Source organism: Eleginops maclovinus, chromosome 1, assembly GCF_036324505.1.
Source record: "Eleginops maclovinus isolate JMC-PN-2008 ecotype Puerto Natales chromosome 1, JC_Emac_rtc_rv5, whole genome shotgun sequence".
Classification (NCBI taxonomy): domain Eukaryota; kingdom Metazoa; phylum Chordata; class Actinopteri; order Perciformes; family Eleginopidae; genus Eleginops; species Eleginops maclovinus.
The window spans coordinates 10866399-10883203 of NC_086349.1; the positions used below are offsets into that span (position 1 = coordinate 10866399).

A 16805-nucleotide genomic window follows, 5' to 3' on the forward strand; every position below is an offset into this window, starting at 1 on the left:
TTTGTTTTTAGTTTCATTGATTTTTTTTATACATAAAATGGCAATAATGTCAAAGTGCTGGTGAGTCATAGTGTTAAGTTAAAGTAGTGCATTACAACAGACGTCTTTGCTGTTTGAGCAATACGAGAGTTGATGTTGTCACATGATGTCTGATGTTCTTCTCCTCCTCCCAGAAGCTGTCCCCAGCAGTGGTGAGGATAAGTGGATTGTGATTGTGGACCGGGCGAGCCTGCTGCTCATTCAGGCTTTGTCAGGAATCTGGAGACTCCAGGAGCAGAGCTGGAGGCTGCTGGAGCTCCACAGCCTCAAAATTGTGTCCTCCGGCATCATCTGGGTTTCACTGCAAGAGGTTGGGTTTTTAATGTTTCTGGTCTGTGTGTTACCCAGCTCATATTCATTATTCTAAAAATGATTTTCTACACTCCTTTCCTGGTGGAATTAAAAGCACCCAATGAAAAACAGGAACATTTTTACCAAAGTTTTCTGTGGAAAAAATCTCAGTAACCATATTTTTTTTGCCCAATTCAAATGGGGTTTTCTTTGCGCATTCATGTACTTAACAAGTGATACCTCTTTTTTATTTTTCACAGGTTTCTCTGATGAACTCGCTCTTCCTGGTTCTGTGGGTGTTTGCACTCCCGTTCTCAAGGTTACGACCTGTGGCATCCAGTATCTCAGCTGTGTGGGCCTGCATCATGGTGGTGTGCAAGATGTTTTACCAGCTCAAAGTCATCAAACCGCTTGATTACTCCTCTAACTGCACAGTTGTGAGTATTCATACAGCGTGTGTGTTTCTAACAGCTTGATCCCCTATCAGTGCGCTTTAACCTTGTTTGTATCAGGGGCTGGTGCCATCCAACAGCTCGGGCCTAGATGATGGAGCGGAGCTGAGGGGGAACATGGTGGAGCTGCTCACCAGGTCTATTCTCTACATCGAGCCTGTCGACCCGGTGTATTGGTGCGGAGCGCTGCTCAAATGTGAAGGCAGGATCCTCCCGTGTCTGAGGGTACGGTGATACAACTGCCAAAGTCAAAAATCTTCCTAAATCTCAACCATCATACAATGCTGCTTTTGAAATCCATTATAAAAGATCAAATATGCAAAACCAAGTGTGGGCTTTAATACACCCTGCTTTGAATTAATTGTAGGAAAATTGCTTTTATAAATAGCTTTTTTCTCCTTTTTAAGTAAATAAGTAACAAAAGCAAACAATATTGTGGCAATGGGATGAACATCCAAGATGAGGTGGTGTGAATGTTAAACCTATCACTTCGGTGTCGTAGAACCACCTGATGGTGCTTGGGCTGCTGGTGTTCGAAGCGACCGTCCATCGGCACCAGCTCTACTTCCGTCTCCATAACGACCTGAAGGCCCCGCCCTTCAGCATCATCTTCCAGGGCATCACGAGGCAGCACCTTGATCACGGCGTCCTGCCCTGCATCAAGTACTTCATCAACTTCTTCTACTACAAATTTGGACTGGAGGTACTTCTCAGGAGCTGGCGTGTGTGTCTGTGAGTCTAACCAATTTTGACTTCTTAACATACACTCACTTCTTCTTAGATCAGTTTAATCATGGCGGTCAACGTGATTGGTCAGAGGATGGATTTCTATGCCCTGCTGCATTCCTGCGCATTATTGGCTGTTGTGTCTCGGAGACGCAGGAAGGCCATCGGGGAAGTGTGGCCTAAATACTGCTGCTTTACTGCGGGGCTCATGGTGCTGCAGTACCTGCTCTGCATCGGCATCCCTCCTGCCGTCTGTGTTGGTATGGGCATTTCTTGCAATCGAGATTTTTCTGGAAGTAAATTATTGATATATTAACTATCAAATTCCTCTTTTGAAATACCTGCTGTATACAATATAGTATAGCTATAAAGGGTCCAAGCAGTTTGCTTTGAGAAAACCAATGTGGAACTTGAGCAGTGATGAAAGAAAAGAGTGACACCTACAGAAATGTGAAACTCAAAAATGAAAACTGGCTATGTTATAATCTACAGTGATTGATAAAAAAAGAGATTTAAAACTGAAAGCTGCTAAATATTAGAGCAAAGAACACATGAAATCAAAGAAGTCATAAAATTATCTGTTGCTTTTTAAAATAAATGATTAATGGTTTAGTAAGTAAAATAATATCTTATTATATGGTGATTGTTAAAATAGCCTTTCTTTTCCATCCAATTGTCAAAAAACAAAAGGTATCAAGTTAACAATGCAAGAACTAGAGACAAGTTTCTGATCCATTTTCTGTCAGTTTACCTGACGATTAATCTTTAACTCCTTTCACACAACTTCAAAATAAAAAAGGTCCCTGTTTGTTAGTGTTTCGTATTCAGTAGATTTCATTGTCTGCTATTCTAATCCAATGTATTCTCTTACCAGATTACCCCTGGAGAACGGCACTTAGACCTTTGACCTCAAATGTTATCAAGTGGTTTTACCTGCCGGACTTCGCCATGAGACCCAATCCTTTATTCATATTCTGTGAGTTTATTTTTATTTTGCTTTCCTTACTTTCTTCTCTCCTCTCCTGATTTGATCTCTTGAGCTCCTATCCTCTGTCACCTGCTCTCTGCAGATGACCACCTCCTGCTGCTCTGCTCGTCCCTGCAGTGGCATGTGTTTGAAGAGGAGAACCGAGCGGCCGTGAGACTGCTGGCGGGAGACAACGTCGAGATCAGTCGTAGCCTGGATCCTTCTTCCTGCAACCAGTTCATCCCTGTCGATAACTTCCTTCACTGCAGGTCAGGAAAACAGCAACCGGGTCTTTTCATTTCGTTTTTTCATCCTCCATCCATTTTTTCAAAAAGTATTTTTAATAGTAGCAGTGGATTCGTCCTGCTTCCATTTAAAATACATTTCAGAGTTATCTTGGTCAGTTTTATGTTTCTTTTACGTGATGGCTTAACCTACAAAATCCTAGATCTAAAGCTCCCTCTAGCAATGCTCAATAAATATTTACTTTCAAGTAAAAACAAAATAAGAATGTATGATGAAAAATTGTGCAGAAGTTAAAATGTAAGATGTATAAAACCTTCAAATACAATTATACAAAGACAGAGAAGTCTATACTTTCAGTGTTTTCTACTGATGTATGATTTATTTTTATTCTCTCCCTGAAATAAACCTGAGTGTCTTCATTTAAAGACCCCGACGTTGGCCAGGAAACTCATAACATATTCCAAGCCTTGTTTAGTTACTTCAAACAGCTTCCTGCTCTGTAGGTTCAGCTCATGAAAGCTGTTCTCGTAAACTGAGACTGCTGGATAAGCATCTATGGACGTCTCCGGTTTTGTTTATAGGCTTGATTCCACTTTCTGCTGGGGGCCTTTAACAGTTTCAGTAACATTTAAAGAAAGCTACGTTGTTTCACTGGCTAATGAAGCTGGATTTTAAGTCGGACCGGAGATTGAACATACAAAGATCTCAGTTTCTCATGTATTGTTCACAGTATTGCATCTTAAATGTTATGTTATATATATTTTACTGCCTCTCTTTCTGAGCGTCACTCTCTGTCTGGTTTTCAGGTGCTACCTTGACATGGCTAAAGTGTTTGTGTTCAGCTATTTCTTCTGGCTGGTGCTGTGCCTCATCTTCATCACCGGCACCACGCGGATCAACATCTTCTGCCTGGGCTACCTGGTGGCGTGTTTCTACTTCATGTTGTTTGGAGGCAGCGTGTTGCTGCAGCCCGTCAGATACATCCTGCGCCTGTGGGACTGGCTCATCGGATACACCTGCTTCGTCATCGCCATGAAGAACCTGCTCTCTGTGAGTCAACACACCGCAAACATAGGCAGTTGTTAAAACGCCTAGCACTTGATTTATTTATTTCACTCAATGATTCTTTCTTTCATGTGTTTCTTTGTGTAATCAGCTCGGGTCTTGTGCCTACCTGGACAGCCTGTTGAAGAACGGCTGCTGGTTAATTCAGGCCTTCAGCATGTTCTGCACCATCAAAGGCTACGATGTCCGTAAGTTATACATCTCAGCACTTCCTGTCATTGTATAGTATACAGGTGTTACCATATTTAATGGATATAAATAATAGAAATAAACAGTTCATGTTAGACTTAAGTCAGAGTTAAATCTGAAACTACTTAGGACCATTTGATGTTCTTAGATGTTTTTTTTAATAGAGAGGTAATGCCTGCACACTAAATGCCCCAAAGGGCTAATTTAACGTTTCTATCCTACTTGGATCTTTGTCAGGTCAGAAGTCCTAAAAGATGGACAACACACCCAAAGTCCAGGGTGATTAAACTTCCCGAAACAAACTGTCCTTGAAAAATTCATTAAAGCACATTGAAAAACTGCATAAAGAAAAAGCATTCATACCAAAAGCCATAATTCTAAATATCAAAGATACATCCTTTTATAAGCATTTCATCAGATTCTTAATTAAATTTGAGAAAATAAGAAGAAATGTTGAACATGTTAACCACAGTTATGAAATAGAGACCTCTCTTGTATTTCTACAATTATTTTGCGTATTTACAAACCTGTGTGTCACGGTCTATCATTAGTTTCATTTAAGAGAAAATGTTTGAAAGTCTTTGTTTAGACCTCCGGGTGTGAGTCTGAAGTATAATCAATAATCACTCTCTATCTATGTAAACAGAGTCTAACGTATTTCTCCCGTCCTGTCAGCTGCTCCTGACGATGAGTGCGAGCTGCCGGAGGGAGAGGCCGGCATCGTCTGGGATGCGATCTGTTTCACGGTCCTGCTGGCTCAGAGGAGGGTCTTCCTCAGCTACTACTTCCTCTACGTGGTGTCTGACCTCAAGTCCTCCAAGATTCTGGCCTCCAGGTCTGCGACCCCAACATACTTAAAGCATCAGCAAGTGAACAGAGGGAACACACAATTTAAACTGGAAATTTTGTTTGCAAATTAGTAATTTTTCATTTCATATTAGAAACTTTATCCTATATATATGTTACAGATTGTCTGAAATGATTAGCTTGTTAAATAATTGTAACATTTCCGGCTAAAGCTGTCACCAGAATATGATTTTAAAAACAAAACAGAACATTTTATACAGAGCACCTGACAGGAACACTATAGTGATTGAATGAACAGATATTTAGGGCATGCTGGTTTTGAATATTACCTTTCTCCTCCTCTAAGGGGCGCAGAGCTGTTTGAGGCCAGAGTGAAGAAGCAGGTAGCAGCCAGACTGGAGATGGAGAAGAAGTCTGTGCAGACGCTGAAGAAACAGTAAGAGTCATTAAAACGTTTATATAACAACTCAGCTGTTCTGTGAATGAAATTATAAAAGGACCGCGTTTTACTGTCTCTCAACTAAATGTCTCTTCTTATATTCCACTTCATTATATTTCCACCCTCTTTCTGCAGGATGGAGAAGATCAAATCTAAACAGAAGGGTGGGCCAGCAGACAAACCAGCTCTTCCTGCTGTTCAGGAGCAGGTTACACTAGGTAACTGAAATTAATACATTTCTTTTCTATTAATCTTTGTCATTAAAAAGGCAAACTTCTGCATGTATCTGAGATAACTAAACCGATTGATCTGTGTTTTCCAGGTGACGATGAAAAGGCTAAGAAAGACGCTGGAAAATGGTGGAAGCCTTGGGTGTCTCAGCCAGGAGGTGAGAGGCACCCTGTTAAACTGCTCTGATTTTTTTCTGATCATTTCATCTCCTAGAATGTGTCAGATAAATGTTTATACCTCCATGTCTATGTAGTAAGACAGTGAATAAAGCCTCTGAGGTGCACTGGAGCAGCTTTGGATCATTGTCTGCATAGTGCTGCAGTTTTGACATTGCTCTGTTTTATGCAGTGGAAAACAACTGTGGCTACCACCTGTTTGAGAGTGACAGTGAGGAGGAAGAGGATGAATTCACAGAGAAGACTGAAGAGAAACCACCACCAAAGAAGAAATCTGCTTTCCAGGTGAGAGCCAGAGAAAACACCTCACACATAAAAACGAATAATCCATTATTTTGTTCATGATCGCTAACACTGATGGATGTAGCTTTGTTATTAGTAGATGAGAGGTGTGTTTGTGTTCCTTGATTTTCCCAGTTGGCGTACGATGCCTGGGTCAACAGCTCTAAGTCGGCTCTGAAGGACCTGAAGAAGGAGAAGAAAAACATAAAGAAAGAGGAGAAGAAGAGAGCGAAGAGAGAGCTGCAGAGACAGCAAGGTGTGAGAGCCACATCTAACCCTCCTGTTACAAGCTACACATCATTTAAACCCAGTAGACGATAAGATAAAGTATCTTCTGTTCCAAAGTATTTTTCTGCTTCATTCTGTCCATCACATAATAATCTTGTGTAAAGTTCGGCAATATGGCACCTGAGAAGGCAAGGTTGGACAGATTTTCTTGTATGATACCTTGGAGTAAACCACACCTTCAAAGGGGATTCTGGATCTAGAAGAGAGGTCAGGAAGTAACCTGACTCCTGAGGAGGGAATCATGAATTTTTGAGCATTCTGTCCTGCATTTGTTGTAGAGATCCTGCTAAAACATTTCAACAATAACACGTTCTTTGTTCCAGGCATTGAAAGAGCAGACTCTAGTGAAGATGACCTGGATGAAAGCGCTGTGGAGGAAGAGGGAGAGGAGGAAAAAGGTAAACAGATATAAGTCCCTGCATTCAACTGGATCCTACCATACTGAAGTAAAATGAATAAAACTAAATTACTTTCTGTTCGCTATAACTGTGATATGAACAAGCGGGGAAGCCTTACATCTAAACACACTTGTACTGTGATCACAGAAAACATCCTGCAACGTTTCGTCAGCACCTTGAAGTTCGGCGTCGTGTTTGTGAAGTCTCTTCTGGACGACCTGACGCAGGGTCTGAACTCCTTCTGTACAGAAAGCCTGGACATCTCCAAGGTGCTGCGCTTCGAGCGTGCGCTACTCTGCCAGCAGCAGAAGAAGGTGAGAGGAAAGGATGTAGAGCTATGATAGTTATTTATGATTGTTAAGTAATATTTTGATATGGCTTTATGGTATTTTTACCCGACTAACATACAGTATACACACAAAGTAAGTCACCGGTTTTTGTTGATTTATTTAAATATAAATCTGCCACTATCTGTGTTTCCATATCTCGCGTTTAAAAATGTGCTGCAATTAGAAAATAGCTTTAAACATTTTTCTCTGGTCATTTTTTCCTTTCTGAACCTTTAATTTATTCACCCTATTGTTACATTATGATGCCTTCATCCCATTTAGGTTAACCTGGTAATGTGAATGCTCACTCACATGTGGCTTCCTCGCTCCGCAGGGTAAAGAGGTGAGCCAGGAGAGCGTGAAGCTGTTTTATGAAAACTGGATATCCCGCCAGAACACCCTTTCATCCCAAGACAACCTGGATGACTACCTGCCTCCCCCCTCCTCCCCGCCGGATGTCCCTTCTTCACCCCACGCCTATGCTAAGCTGAAGAACCAAGCCTCCAAATTGTCCTGGGGCAGCAGCTTCTCCAGGTACTGGACACAGAGTTGCACTTTCACATTTTCGTTCTCTTTCCTCCTTCAAAAATACCTGAATAAGATATTTTACTCCGCTGCTCTCTCTCCTCCTTTTCTTCAGTTGTATGACAGACGAGACGCTGCTCGGCTCCCGGCAGCCGACCCAGGAGGAGCTGGACGACCCCCCCGCTGTGTCTCCTGCTGCTGACCACCTGAGACGCAGGCTCCTGAGAACAGCCAACATCGACCAGACCACCTTCGAGACTGTTGAACTTTCTCCAAGGTCAGGGAAAAATCTGTAGTTACTGATATGTATGGTTTTAATGTTTTTTTATAAAAAAAATCTTTTTTAAAATCTTTTAGTTTGCTTTAGGGTGACTTCTAAACATCTGTCCAGGGACTACAGAGGAAAAGAAACCTCTTGGCTTATTTACAGCAATGGTTAATTAATGTGCATTGTCCCTGTTAAGTAGACTTTAAAACATATAAATAAAGATGTAAAATAAAAAAAGGTAATCAATAAAATTGTTTACTACTTCATTTGGTGGTCGGTTTAAATTATTCATGTAAGTACATACATGTACTGAAGCTGCAACGATTAGTCGGCAGAGGTCATTAATTTTTATTTAGCTAGGGACTCCGGTCAGCATTAAGAATATACTTGGGTCCGCTGACGTATGTCCCCTGGAATAATTTGACGTAGCCAGTCTTTAATTAACTTGCAGATTCAAAAAATTATAGATTAGTTAGAACATAGTGTAAGGCTCCTCCTGCTTTCCCTCTGTTTTACATCACATTCAACTTAACATATTTGGATTTTTGACTGACAAAACTAAACATTTAAAGACATCAAACTTTAATTTAACTTTTTTGTTTCCTTTTGCAAACCAAATTATCAAACTGTTATGAAAATATTCTGTTGCAGGTATGCAATTTAAATGCAAATAAGTAGCTTAAAGTAAATCTAGACTTCCCAAAAACTCAGAACGGCTGAAACCTTCTCCCTTAAAATGTCCCTGTGTTTCTCCTTGTCTCAAAGGTGCGAAGATGGCTCCCCTCAAAAGGAAGAATGCGAACAAGAAGAGCAGGAAGTGGAGGCTGAGACAAGACGTGAGTGGGAACAAGAAGAGATGGAGGAAGAGGATGAAGAGGGACCACGAGAGGTGGAACGTGAGGTGGAGGGAGAAGAGCTGAACGAGAAAACGTACGAGAGAGAAGAATATGAACGCGCTGATTATCCAGAATGCACCTCGCTGAGCTTAAGGGAGAGTGATGGAGAGAAAAGCATCGACCTCCTGGCATCTCCCCGACCTCTGAGTGAGACGAGGAACCTCACCGCCAGCGAGCTGCTGCTCAACAAGTCAGTAAACACGACAAAGCATTTTTCAATCTTTGGTAGAAGAAACAAATTGTTTTGCGACATTACTAATAGCATTATTATTACTTCTGTCTTTTCTTTCCTCTCCTCCGTCCTTTCTGTAGTATGTTTGAGAATGACGAGATCTCAGAGTCCGATAAGTTTTTTGTGACGTTGCCGCGGCCGCTCAAGCTTCTGTTCGCCCTCTACAACACCATGGTGTCCAAGTCGGAGATGCTGTGCTACTTTGTAATCATCCTCAACCACATCGTGACGGCGTCCTTCCTCTCGCTCATCCTGCCCATCCTCATCTTCCTCTGGGCCATGCTGTCCGTGCCCCGGCCCACCAAGCGCTTCTGGATGACCGCCATCATCTACACAGAGGTACAGTAGGTTAATATTTCACTATGTTGGTGCTGCGTTTGACATGAACTTCAAATGTGAGGGGTTATATTGTGGTGTGATATTCATTTGAGAATCAATAGACACGAGACACCAATTCATGTATTTTTACAAGCCTAAAGTTGTGTTGAATTAAACTTGATTATTCATCTTATCTGCATTGTACTTTTTGTTTTGTTTTAGTAAACATGAGACAGTGACAGGACTTCTTTCTTAGATTAAATGTACGGGAATATGTGTAAAGTTGCATGTTATACCCCTTAAAGATGCCTCATTTTTGGAGTGCTTTCCCTTTCCTTTAGTGTGTTATATAGGTTTTGGTGCATGTAAATGGTCTGCAAAATCAAAAATCCCAAAGTTCCCTCCAGAGGGAGCTTCTCTCCCACACAATTGGGTAGATTGTGTGAGATAAAGCTTAAGACATGGCTACAGAGAGAGCTGAGTAAAGTGAATCATTTTGTTCTAGCTAATGCGTGATTCTAAACATTTCTATTTCTCTCAGCTGACTGTAGTGGTGAAGTACTTCTTCCAGTTTGGTTTCTTCCCCTGGACCACCTCTGCGTACCGAGGCATCAACGCAGAGCGGCCCTTCGCCCTGCCCAACATCATCGGGGTGGAGAAGAAAGACGGCTACGTCCTCTTCGACCTCATCCAGCTCCTCGCTCTGTTCTTCCACCGCTCCATTCTCAAGGTAATCGAGATCTGCTCATTGAAATAACCCCACCTGCATGCTGCTGTATGTCGAGGGACCATCAGCATTGTTGTCATGCAGCAAGATTTTCAGGTTAAAATAAATGTTGTGTCCATGACTGCGCAGTGCCACGGGCTGTGGGACAACAAAGAGGTTGAGATGCCGGATTTTTTCAAGAAGATGAAGAAGAAAGTTGACAGGAAGAAGATGACAGGAGGAGATAAAACAGGCAGCAATGATAAATCCAAACGCCGACTGAAGTTCCTCCCTATCCAGGCCTCCACCACCTCCCTGTTCTGCAGACGAAGGAAAGGCGACTCAGCAGAATCTGATGGTGAATATTAAACAGATATTTAAATCTGACTGGTTTGAGAAAATCAACTGTAAAATATTTCCTGTAGTTGCTGTATGATACTGAACCCCTATGATCCCATGGTTAAAACATTTCTCTAGGATTCACAGATAACAATTGGGTTTTGTAAATGTTATATACAACATCAGGTACTGTCTGTGTAATTGTATCTGCTGTTGTATCATTATTGCCTAAAAGGAAATTCAAATGATACTGAATAGCAGCCTGTGTTTAGTGATCTACTCTGCTTGTCTACTATGCATTTATATTAATTGAATACGGTACTTTAATATTCCTACGGGGAGTTATATGCGATAGTGCTGTGTAGTGAGTCTCTATTTTATAGTGACCTTATTGTTTCCATATAGTGCATTTAGTTTTTCTATATTCTTTGATTTAGGAGTCTCTATATTTTTGGCATGCAGTAGCCATGCTGTAATATTTATATATTCATTCATTTACCTACTTAATAATTCATATGTGCATTGTTTTATTTAATAATATAAGAAGCCTGTGCATGTAAAAGTAGCAATACTAAAGTGTTAAAATAATACTACATTAGCAGTTTGAACTTTTATATAAGTAAACTCATGTCTTATATCTAATATCTTGTATAAAGTAAATTAAGTATTCTGTACGCACATGTTGTGAATTGGAAGGCAGGTTTTACTCATCTGGTTGCAGGGATTTAATGACCCTCACCTTCCATGACTTACATTTCTTTCTTTCACTTTTCTTTTTCACTGGAGAGGGGAAGCCCAAGAAGCAACATAGCAAGAAGAAGAGAGGACAGCGAAACAAGATTCCGCTGACCAGGAAGCAGAGGATCCGACAGCACATCAAAGAGAGGATGCTGCAGGCCAAAGCTGCCATCATAGAAGTGTAACCACCTCATGACACTTTAGCTATATTACCAATTATATTCCTTTGACAGTGTAACATGTCCATTTTACGGCTTAGAGAAGTGTGTTTTAACATTACGTATTGTGTTTAATCCACAGCGCCCTTCACATTTACTTACCCATAAGACAGTTCTTCTATGACATCATCCACCCAGACTACAGTCCCGTGTGTGACGTTTACGCTCTCATGTTTCTCATCGATGTGGTCAACTTCATCGTCACCATATATGGATACTCAGCTTTTGGAGTAAGAGTCTGCTTGTCATTAAAAGCAGCAATACACACACTTCAAGAGCATGTTATAGTTTGACACTAACACACTGATCTTTGTCTCGCTTTAGAAATATTCTGCTGCGGCTGACATCACAGAGTCTCTGTCGGAGGACCAGGTGCCAGAGGCCTTCCTGGTCATGCTGCTCATGCAGTTTGGCACCATGATAGTGGACCGGGCCCTCTACCTGAAGAAGTCCCTGCTGGGAAAGTGTGTTTTCCAGGTGGTGCTGGTGTTCGGCATACACTTCTGGATGTTCTTCATCCTCCCCGGCGTCACAGAGAGGTCATTCTGCCCATTTGTTCATTCAGTTCATTAATTTGTTGGGCTGTTTAGATTAAGATTTACAGAATGATTAGAAGAATAACTATTTGAGAGTGAGTCTATCTCATCATGTAATTTTCACCCCACAGGAGGTTCAACAGGAACGCTATTGCTCAGCTCTGGTACTTTGTGAAGTGCATCTACTTCGGCCTGTCTGCCTACCAGATCAAATGTGGCTACCCAAACCGCATCCTTGGAAACTTCCTCACCAAAAACTATAACTACCTAAACCTCTTCCTCTTCCAGGGGTAAGAAAACGGTTACTGACCTTATACAAATGACTCCGTTACTTAAGCAGTTATTGTAATTTTAAAACTTTAAGACTCTTGATAGAGTCTTAAGAGTGCATGTGATTTGTTTTCTGCTAGTTGTTTAATGTTTAGAATGTTTTTATGGTCAATTTTACAAAATAAACAATATCAAATCTTAATTTTCCTAAAAAACATTTTTCCTGTTCCAGGTTTCGTTTGGTTCCCTTCCTGACAGAGCTGAGGGCGGTGATGGATTGGGTCTGGACCGACACGACTCTATCCCTCTCCAGCTGGATATGTGTTGAAGACATCTATGCAAACATTTTCATCCTGAAGTGCTGGAGGGAGTCAGAAAAAGTGATTGATAGCGCCTTACTCACTGCACTGTTACTACAGAACCTCACCCATGTAAAGTTTTAAAATTACAGAATGAGTATCTGCAGGGGTTGTTGCCTAATTTAACTCCAGTACTGTTGTTTTCATACAGAAACTATCATCCATATTCTCATTCAACAGATCATTTTATTATTATCATTTAGCAAGTAAAAATACTGTATTTTGGTTAAAAACGTCTAATATAACAGGAAGTAACGAAAGTGTTTTATGACTGAAATACAGTAATTTAACTCTTATTCTTCCAGAAATACCCCCACACACCGGGTCAGAAAAAGAAGAAGGTGGTGAAATACGGGATGGGAGGATTTATCATCTTCGCTCTCATTAGCATCATCTGGTTCCCTCTCCTCTTCATGTCGCTGGTCCAGTCAGCAGCCGGAGTGACCAACCCGCCGGTGGAGGTCTCCATCCAGCTCAGCATTGCAGGATACGAGGTCAGCATGGAGAATAGGACATTACACTGTGTGCTAACTTGTCAACGTCTTGAGTTCTTGTACTTATATTCTAAAACACTGAATATAGCTAGCTGCTTATATTCATCAAGAGATTCTTTCTAAATGGCTAAGGTGCAGTACCATCCTGTTTCATACCAGCAATCACGTTTGTACCTGTGCTCCATCTTTGCTAGTCTTTGTCCATCTCCAGTGTGAGTGTATGTTTTACTCTTGTGTGTCTGATTGTGTTTCCACAGCCTTTGTTCACCATGAGCGCCCAGGAGCAAAACTTGGTTCCGTACACAGAAGCTGAATTCAACAGACTCACCAAAGTCTACGCTACCCATCCAGTAAGATGTGACTTTAAACGCATGTTTTTAATTATTTTAAATTTGTCATATCATACTACATGATGGTGGTGTTAACACAGGAAGCAGATGTGCGTTTGATATAAGTATTCAGTATTATAAGGTCAGGAGAAGGGACTGCTGCATGTAGAGACATACAAAAGTAACCGTTGGGCGCCCCCTGGTGGATAAATGGTTAAGTAGCATAAGCAACACCTTTATTGTAAAGCACCTTTAAACAACAAGGCCTTTTTCCAAATGCTTTACTTGAGACACTAGACTAGTCCGTGTATTATGTTACTGTATCCAGGCAGGATGAATATGGTATTTTGCCAACAACACAATCAGATCAATAACAGGCCTTTTCTTTACATGCATTTTGTCATCCAAACAATTAAAATAAAAATTAAGTTTAGGATGATTTTCTAATTTTCTGTTTATTTATTATTATATTACAGAACATTAAATGAAATAATCTCTCTCTCTCTCTCTCTCTCTCTCTCTCTCTCTCTGTCCAGTCCGCTATGCAGTTCCTAATGAACTATGGGGCAGACGACATCATAGTGGCTAAGATCAAGAGCGATGCCAGCCTGCTGTGGAGCATCAGCCCGGCCAGTCGAGCCGCCATGATACAGGAGCTCAGCAACTCCACTCACATATACATGACCTTACGCTGGTCGTTGCTCAGGTCAGTGTGTGTGTGTGTGTGTGTGTGTGTGTGTGTGTGTGTGTGTGTGTGTGTGTGTGTGTGTGTGTGTGTGTGTGTGTGTGTGTGTGTGTGTGTGTGTGTGTGTGTGTGTGTGTGTGTGTGTGTGTGTGTGTGTGTGTGTGTGTGTGTGTGTGCAGATCCAGTGGGCTTGTCTATCTTGTTGTAGGTTTTAATGTAACTTTGGCCCTTAACCTTGCTCTCCTTCCTTCAGGAACGCATCCATCTCAATGGTTGTAGAGACGGTGGGAGAACACACTGTGAAGTTCGAAGACCAAGCTTTGAGGAAAGGGATAGTCCACATGCTCCAAGGCAACAGCAGCAAACCTGTGTGAGTAACACACACACACTTTACACACTAGAGATGTTAGAAATTGAATCATAAAACCATGCTAGTAATGGTTCTAATCAAGATTAACTCCTTATATTTTGAATAGAGTAGAAGTAGAAATGCAGTGGCAGAATGTGTCCTAAAAAGGGTTGAACTATGTGTTTCTGTCCCGTAGGGTCATAAATTCTCTGCTACCCAAGTTCATCAGGGGTAACAGAGGAGCCGAGTCCAAAATGGCAACCAGGATGAAAGTGGGTAAGTTATTGATCACAAAGCATCCGGCAGGTGTTTTCTGGGGGGAAACTATTCCTTTAACATTAATTATTTTATTTTCGATCTGTATTACTAAAAGCATAGTCCCATAGCATTGCGCACAATTAAAACTAAAATATGAGCAGAACGTTTTTAGAACTATTTTACAGCCTGGGTTTTTTTCAATTTATACATAGCTTTAATAATTTACATATGAACATGGGACGCTTTTAGCTTGGACATTTAAAACGAATGCCAAAGTGTGTGCTGTTAGATAGAATTATATAAATCACATCATATTCTCAGTAATTTATTCAAATCAGCTTAAGTCTGATCCTTTACACTATTGTGTTTCTTACTTTACAGGGAGGTAAAATGCCAACATTTCCATAATATTTATATATATATATTATGTATTATTTTATCGATATAATGGTGGATGGCGCTGGTTTTAAACACCTCATTGTGACAGCGTATCTTAGATGTGTCCTTTATTAATGATAACTGCATTGCACTTATATTATCCAAAGGCATCCATCCTGGATAAATGTAAGCTAATTTGATCAAAGCTTGTTTAAGTTTAATTTAACCGCAACGTGTTTTCCCTCAGAGCACTCGGAGCGCCCGGAGGTGCAGGCGCTGTCCTTCTTCAGACCCATGTCAGTGAAGCTCGAGCAGGTGGACTCAGAGAAAGGGGCCGACCAGTGGTGGGTGGTGGAGGAGTGCTCCCCCGTTCTCGCCTTCTCCCACCACAAGTGCCACAGCATAGAGATCGTGGTGTTCAGTGATAAAGTCAGCCCCTCCAGTCTGGGCTTTCTGGCCGGACACGGGTATGTGTTGTGTATCTGATCTATTTTATGTGGACATACTTGAATTATTTCTGCATTTCTTTTGGCCGCATTATTTCTTTTCTTTCTTTATTACTATGAATTAAGTATAATGGTGTTGTTTTGTTGGGGAAGTCTGGTTTCTTTAGATATTCCTTGCCAACTACACTGTAGCTGTTGCATGTCACAAATAAAGCCTTTGAATAATTTCAAATATTACAAAAAGGACGGCCGCACCTATCCCAACAAGATGTCTACATGCATTCATTACAAGTAGATTAGACTAAGGTTATGTACTCTTTGCCACTTGTTCCCATAACAAGTATTGATAAATTACATTAAATCAGAACCCTGCTGCCAGGCTTTAACTGGAACAAATAGGGAGCATGTCAGCACAGTATACCTGCACTGGCTCCCATTGTGTTTAGTATTGATTTTGAAGTTATTTTTACTTGTTTAAAAGCTTCTAATGGTTTGTGACCAGCCTACATCCCTAATTCTTTGCCTATTTATAATTTTTGGCAGACCCTTTGATCCTCTGCTGCTTTTTATGTATTCTCGTTTCTTTGCTTTCTTATGAGAACACCACATGAAAGGCGCTGTGTAAAGCAGAATTAATTATTTTTTGTTTGTTAAACTCTTGTGGGTTATTTTGGTTGTTGTGGTTTCACAGTTCCATTTTTCACAGACTTTGCTGAACATCTCTCTCTGCCCCCCCTCACAGCATTGTAGGCCTGTACATGTCAGTGGTGCTGGTCATTGGAAAGTTTGTCAGGGAGTTCTTCAACGGGATCTCCAGGTCTATCATGTTTGAGGAGCTGCCATGTGTGGACCGGGTCCTGAAGCTCTGCACGGACATTTTCGTGGTCCGGGAGACGGGAGAGATGGAGTTGGAGGAGACGCTGTTTGAGAAACTCATCTTCCTCTACCGATCGCCGGAGACCATGATAAAGATGACCAGAGAAAAGAAAGACAGCTAGGGTTGGGCTGCATACGGGACGTGGAGGATGTAACACCTCCCGTGTGAAGACGTGTCCACACTGCACTCCCATCACTCAAAATGGATGCATTAGGGCAAATAACATTCGGTGCAGTAAAGTCCTTTGTTTGTGGCAAATGAGCAGTAGGGGCAACTTGTTATAAATGATCAAGTTGTAATCAATCTGCTTAAGTGCATCTGAGCAATATTTTGAGTCCAATTATGACCCTGCTATTTTGACCTATGCAGAAACAGCAAGCAGATCATTTTTTAAAGCACTTCTATTTGGTTTTCATACCTTTACACGTAATCATAGCGACACTGATGATCGTTTCACTAATTCAAATTATTTAAACAGTTAACCAACACTACAATTCCTACCAAAAAGCTAAAGGACTTATTTTATATCACACAGAAAATCAATTATGACATGTTTCAGATTACTTTGAAAAGGCAATGAAACCATAATACCAATTCATTTAGATGACAGTTAAACGATTAGTATTAAAGTGCTTGCCAGTTTTTTGCATTTGTTAGTT

General features: G+C 41.0%; 1 protein-coding gene across 1 annotated transcript in view; it reads left to right on the plus strand.

Annotated features, from left to right (window-relative positions):
* si:dkey-11f4.7 (piezo-type mechanosensitive ion channel component 2) overlaps window positions 1-16267 on the plus strand; it is a 29604-nt gene extending 13337 nt beyond the window's left edge. Inside the window, exons 22-56 of the mRNA XM_063888050.1 lie at window positions 174-349; window positions 591-767; window positions 843-1007; window positions 1285-1485; window positions 1564-1768; window positions 2383-2484; window positions 2579-2744; window positions 3528-3771; window positions 3878-3974; window positions 4651-4810; window positions 5129-5218; window positions 5357-5439; window positions 5544-5609; window positions 5801-5913; window positions 6046-6166; window positions 6522-6596; window positions 6744-6910; window positions 7260-7459; window positions 7566-7727; window positions 8484-8804; window positions 8927-9185; window positions 9706-9894; window positions 10021-10228; window positions 10996-11128; window positions 11248-11395; window positions 11490-11704; window positions 11833-11991; window positions 12204-12351; window positions 12636-12824; window positions 13082-13174; window positions 13690-13859; window positions 14092-14208; window positions 14384-14463; window positions 15071-15290; window positions 16012-16267. Of these exons, the coding sequence (XP_063744120.1) occupies window positions 174-349; window positions 591-767; window positions 843-1007; window positions 1285-1485; window positions 1564-1768; window positions 2383-2484; window positions 2579-2744; window positions 3528-3771; window positions 3878-3974; window positions 4651-4810; window positions 5129-5218; window positions 5357-5439; window positions 5544-5609; window positions 5801-5913; window positions 6046-6166; window positions 6522-6596; window positions 6744-6910; window positions 7260-7459; window positions 7566-7727; window positions 8484-8804; window positions 8927-9185; window positions 9706-9894; window positions 10021-10228; window positions 10996-11128; window positions 11248-11395; window positions 11490-11704; window positions 11833-11991; window positions 12204-12351; window positions 12636-12824; window positions 13082-13174; window positions 13690-13859; window positions 14092-14208; window positions 14384-14463; window positions 15071-15290; window positions 16012-16267 (5675 nt within the window). The remainder of the gene's footprint in view (window positions 1-173; window positions 350-590; window positions 768-842; window positions 1008-1284; window positions 1486-1563; window positions 1769-2382; window positions 2485-2578; window positions 2745-3527; window positions 3772-3877; window positions 3975-4650; window positions 4811-5128; window positions 5219-5356; window positions 5440-5543; window positions 5610-5800; window positions 5914-6045; window positions 6167-6521; window positions 6597-6743; window positions 6911-7259; window positions 7460-7565; window positions 7728-8483; window positions 8805-8926; window positions 9186-9705; window positions 9895-10020; window positions 10229-10995; window positions 11129-11247; window positions 11396-11489; window positions 11705-11832; window positions 11992-12203; window positions 12352-12635; window positions 12825-13081; window positions 13175-13689; window positions 13860-14091; window positions 14209-14383; window positions 14464-15070; window positions 15291-16011) is intronic.
* Window positions 16268-16805: the final 538 nt, after the last annotated feature.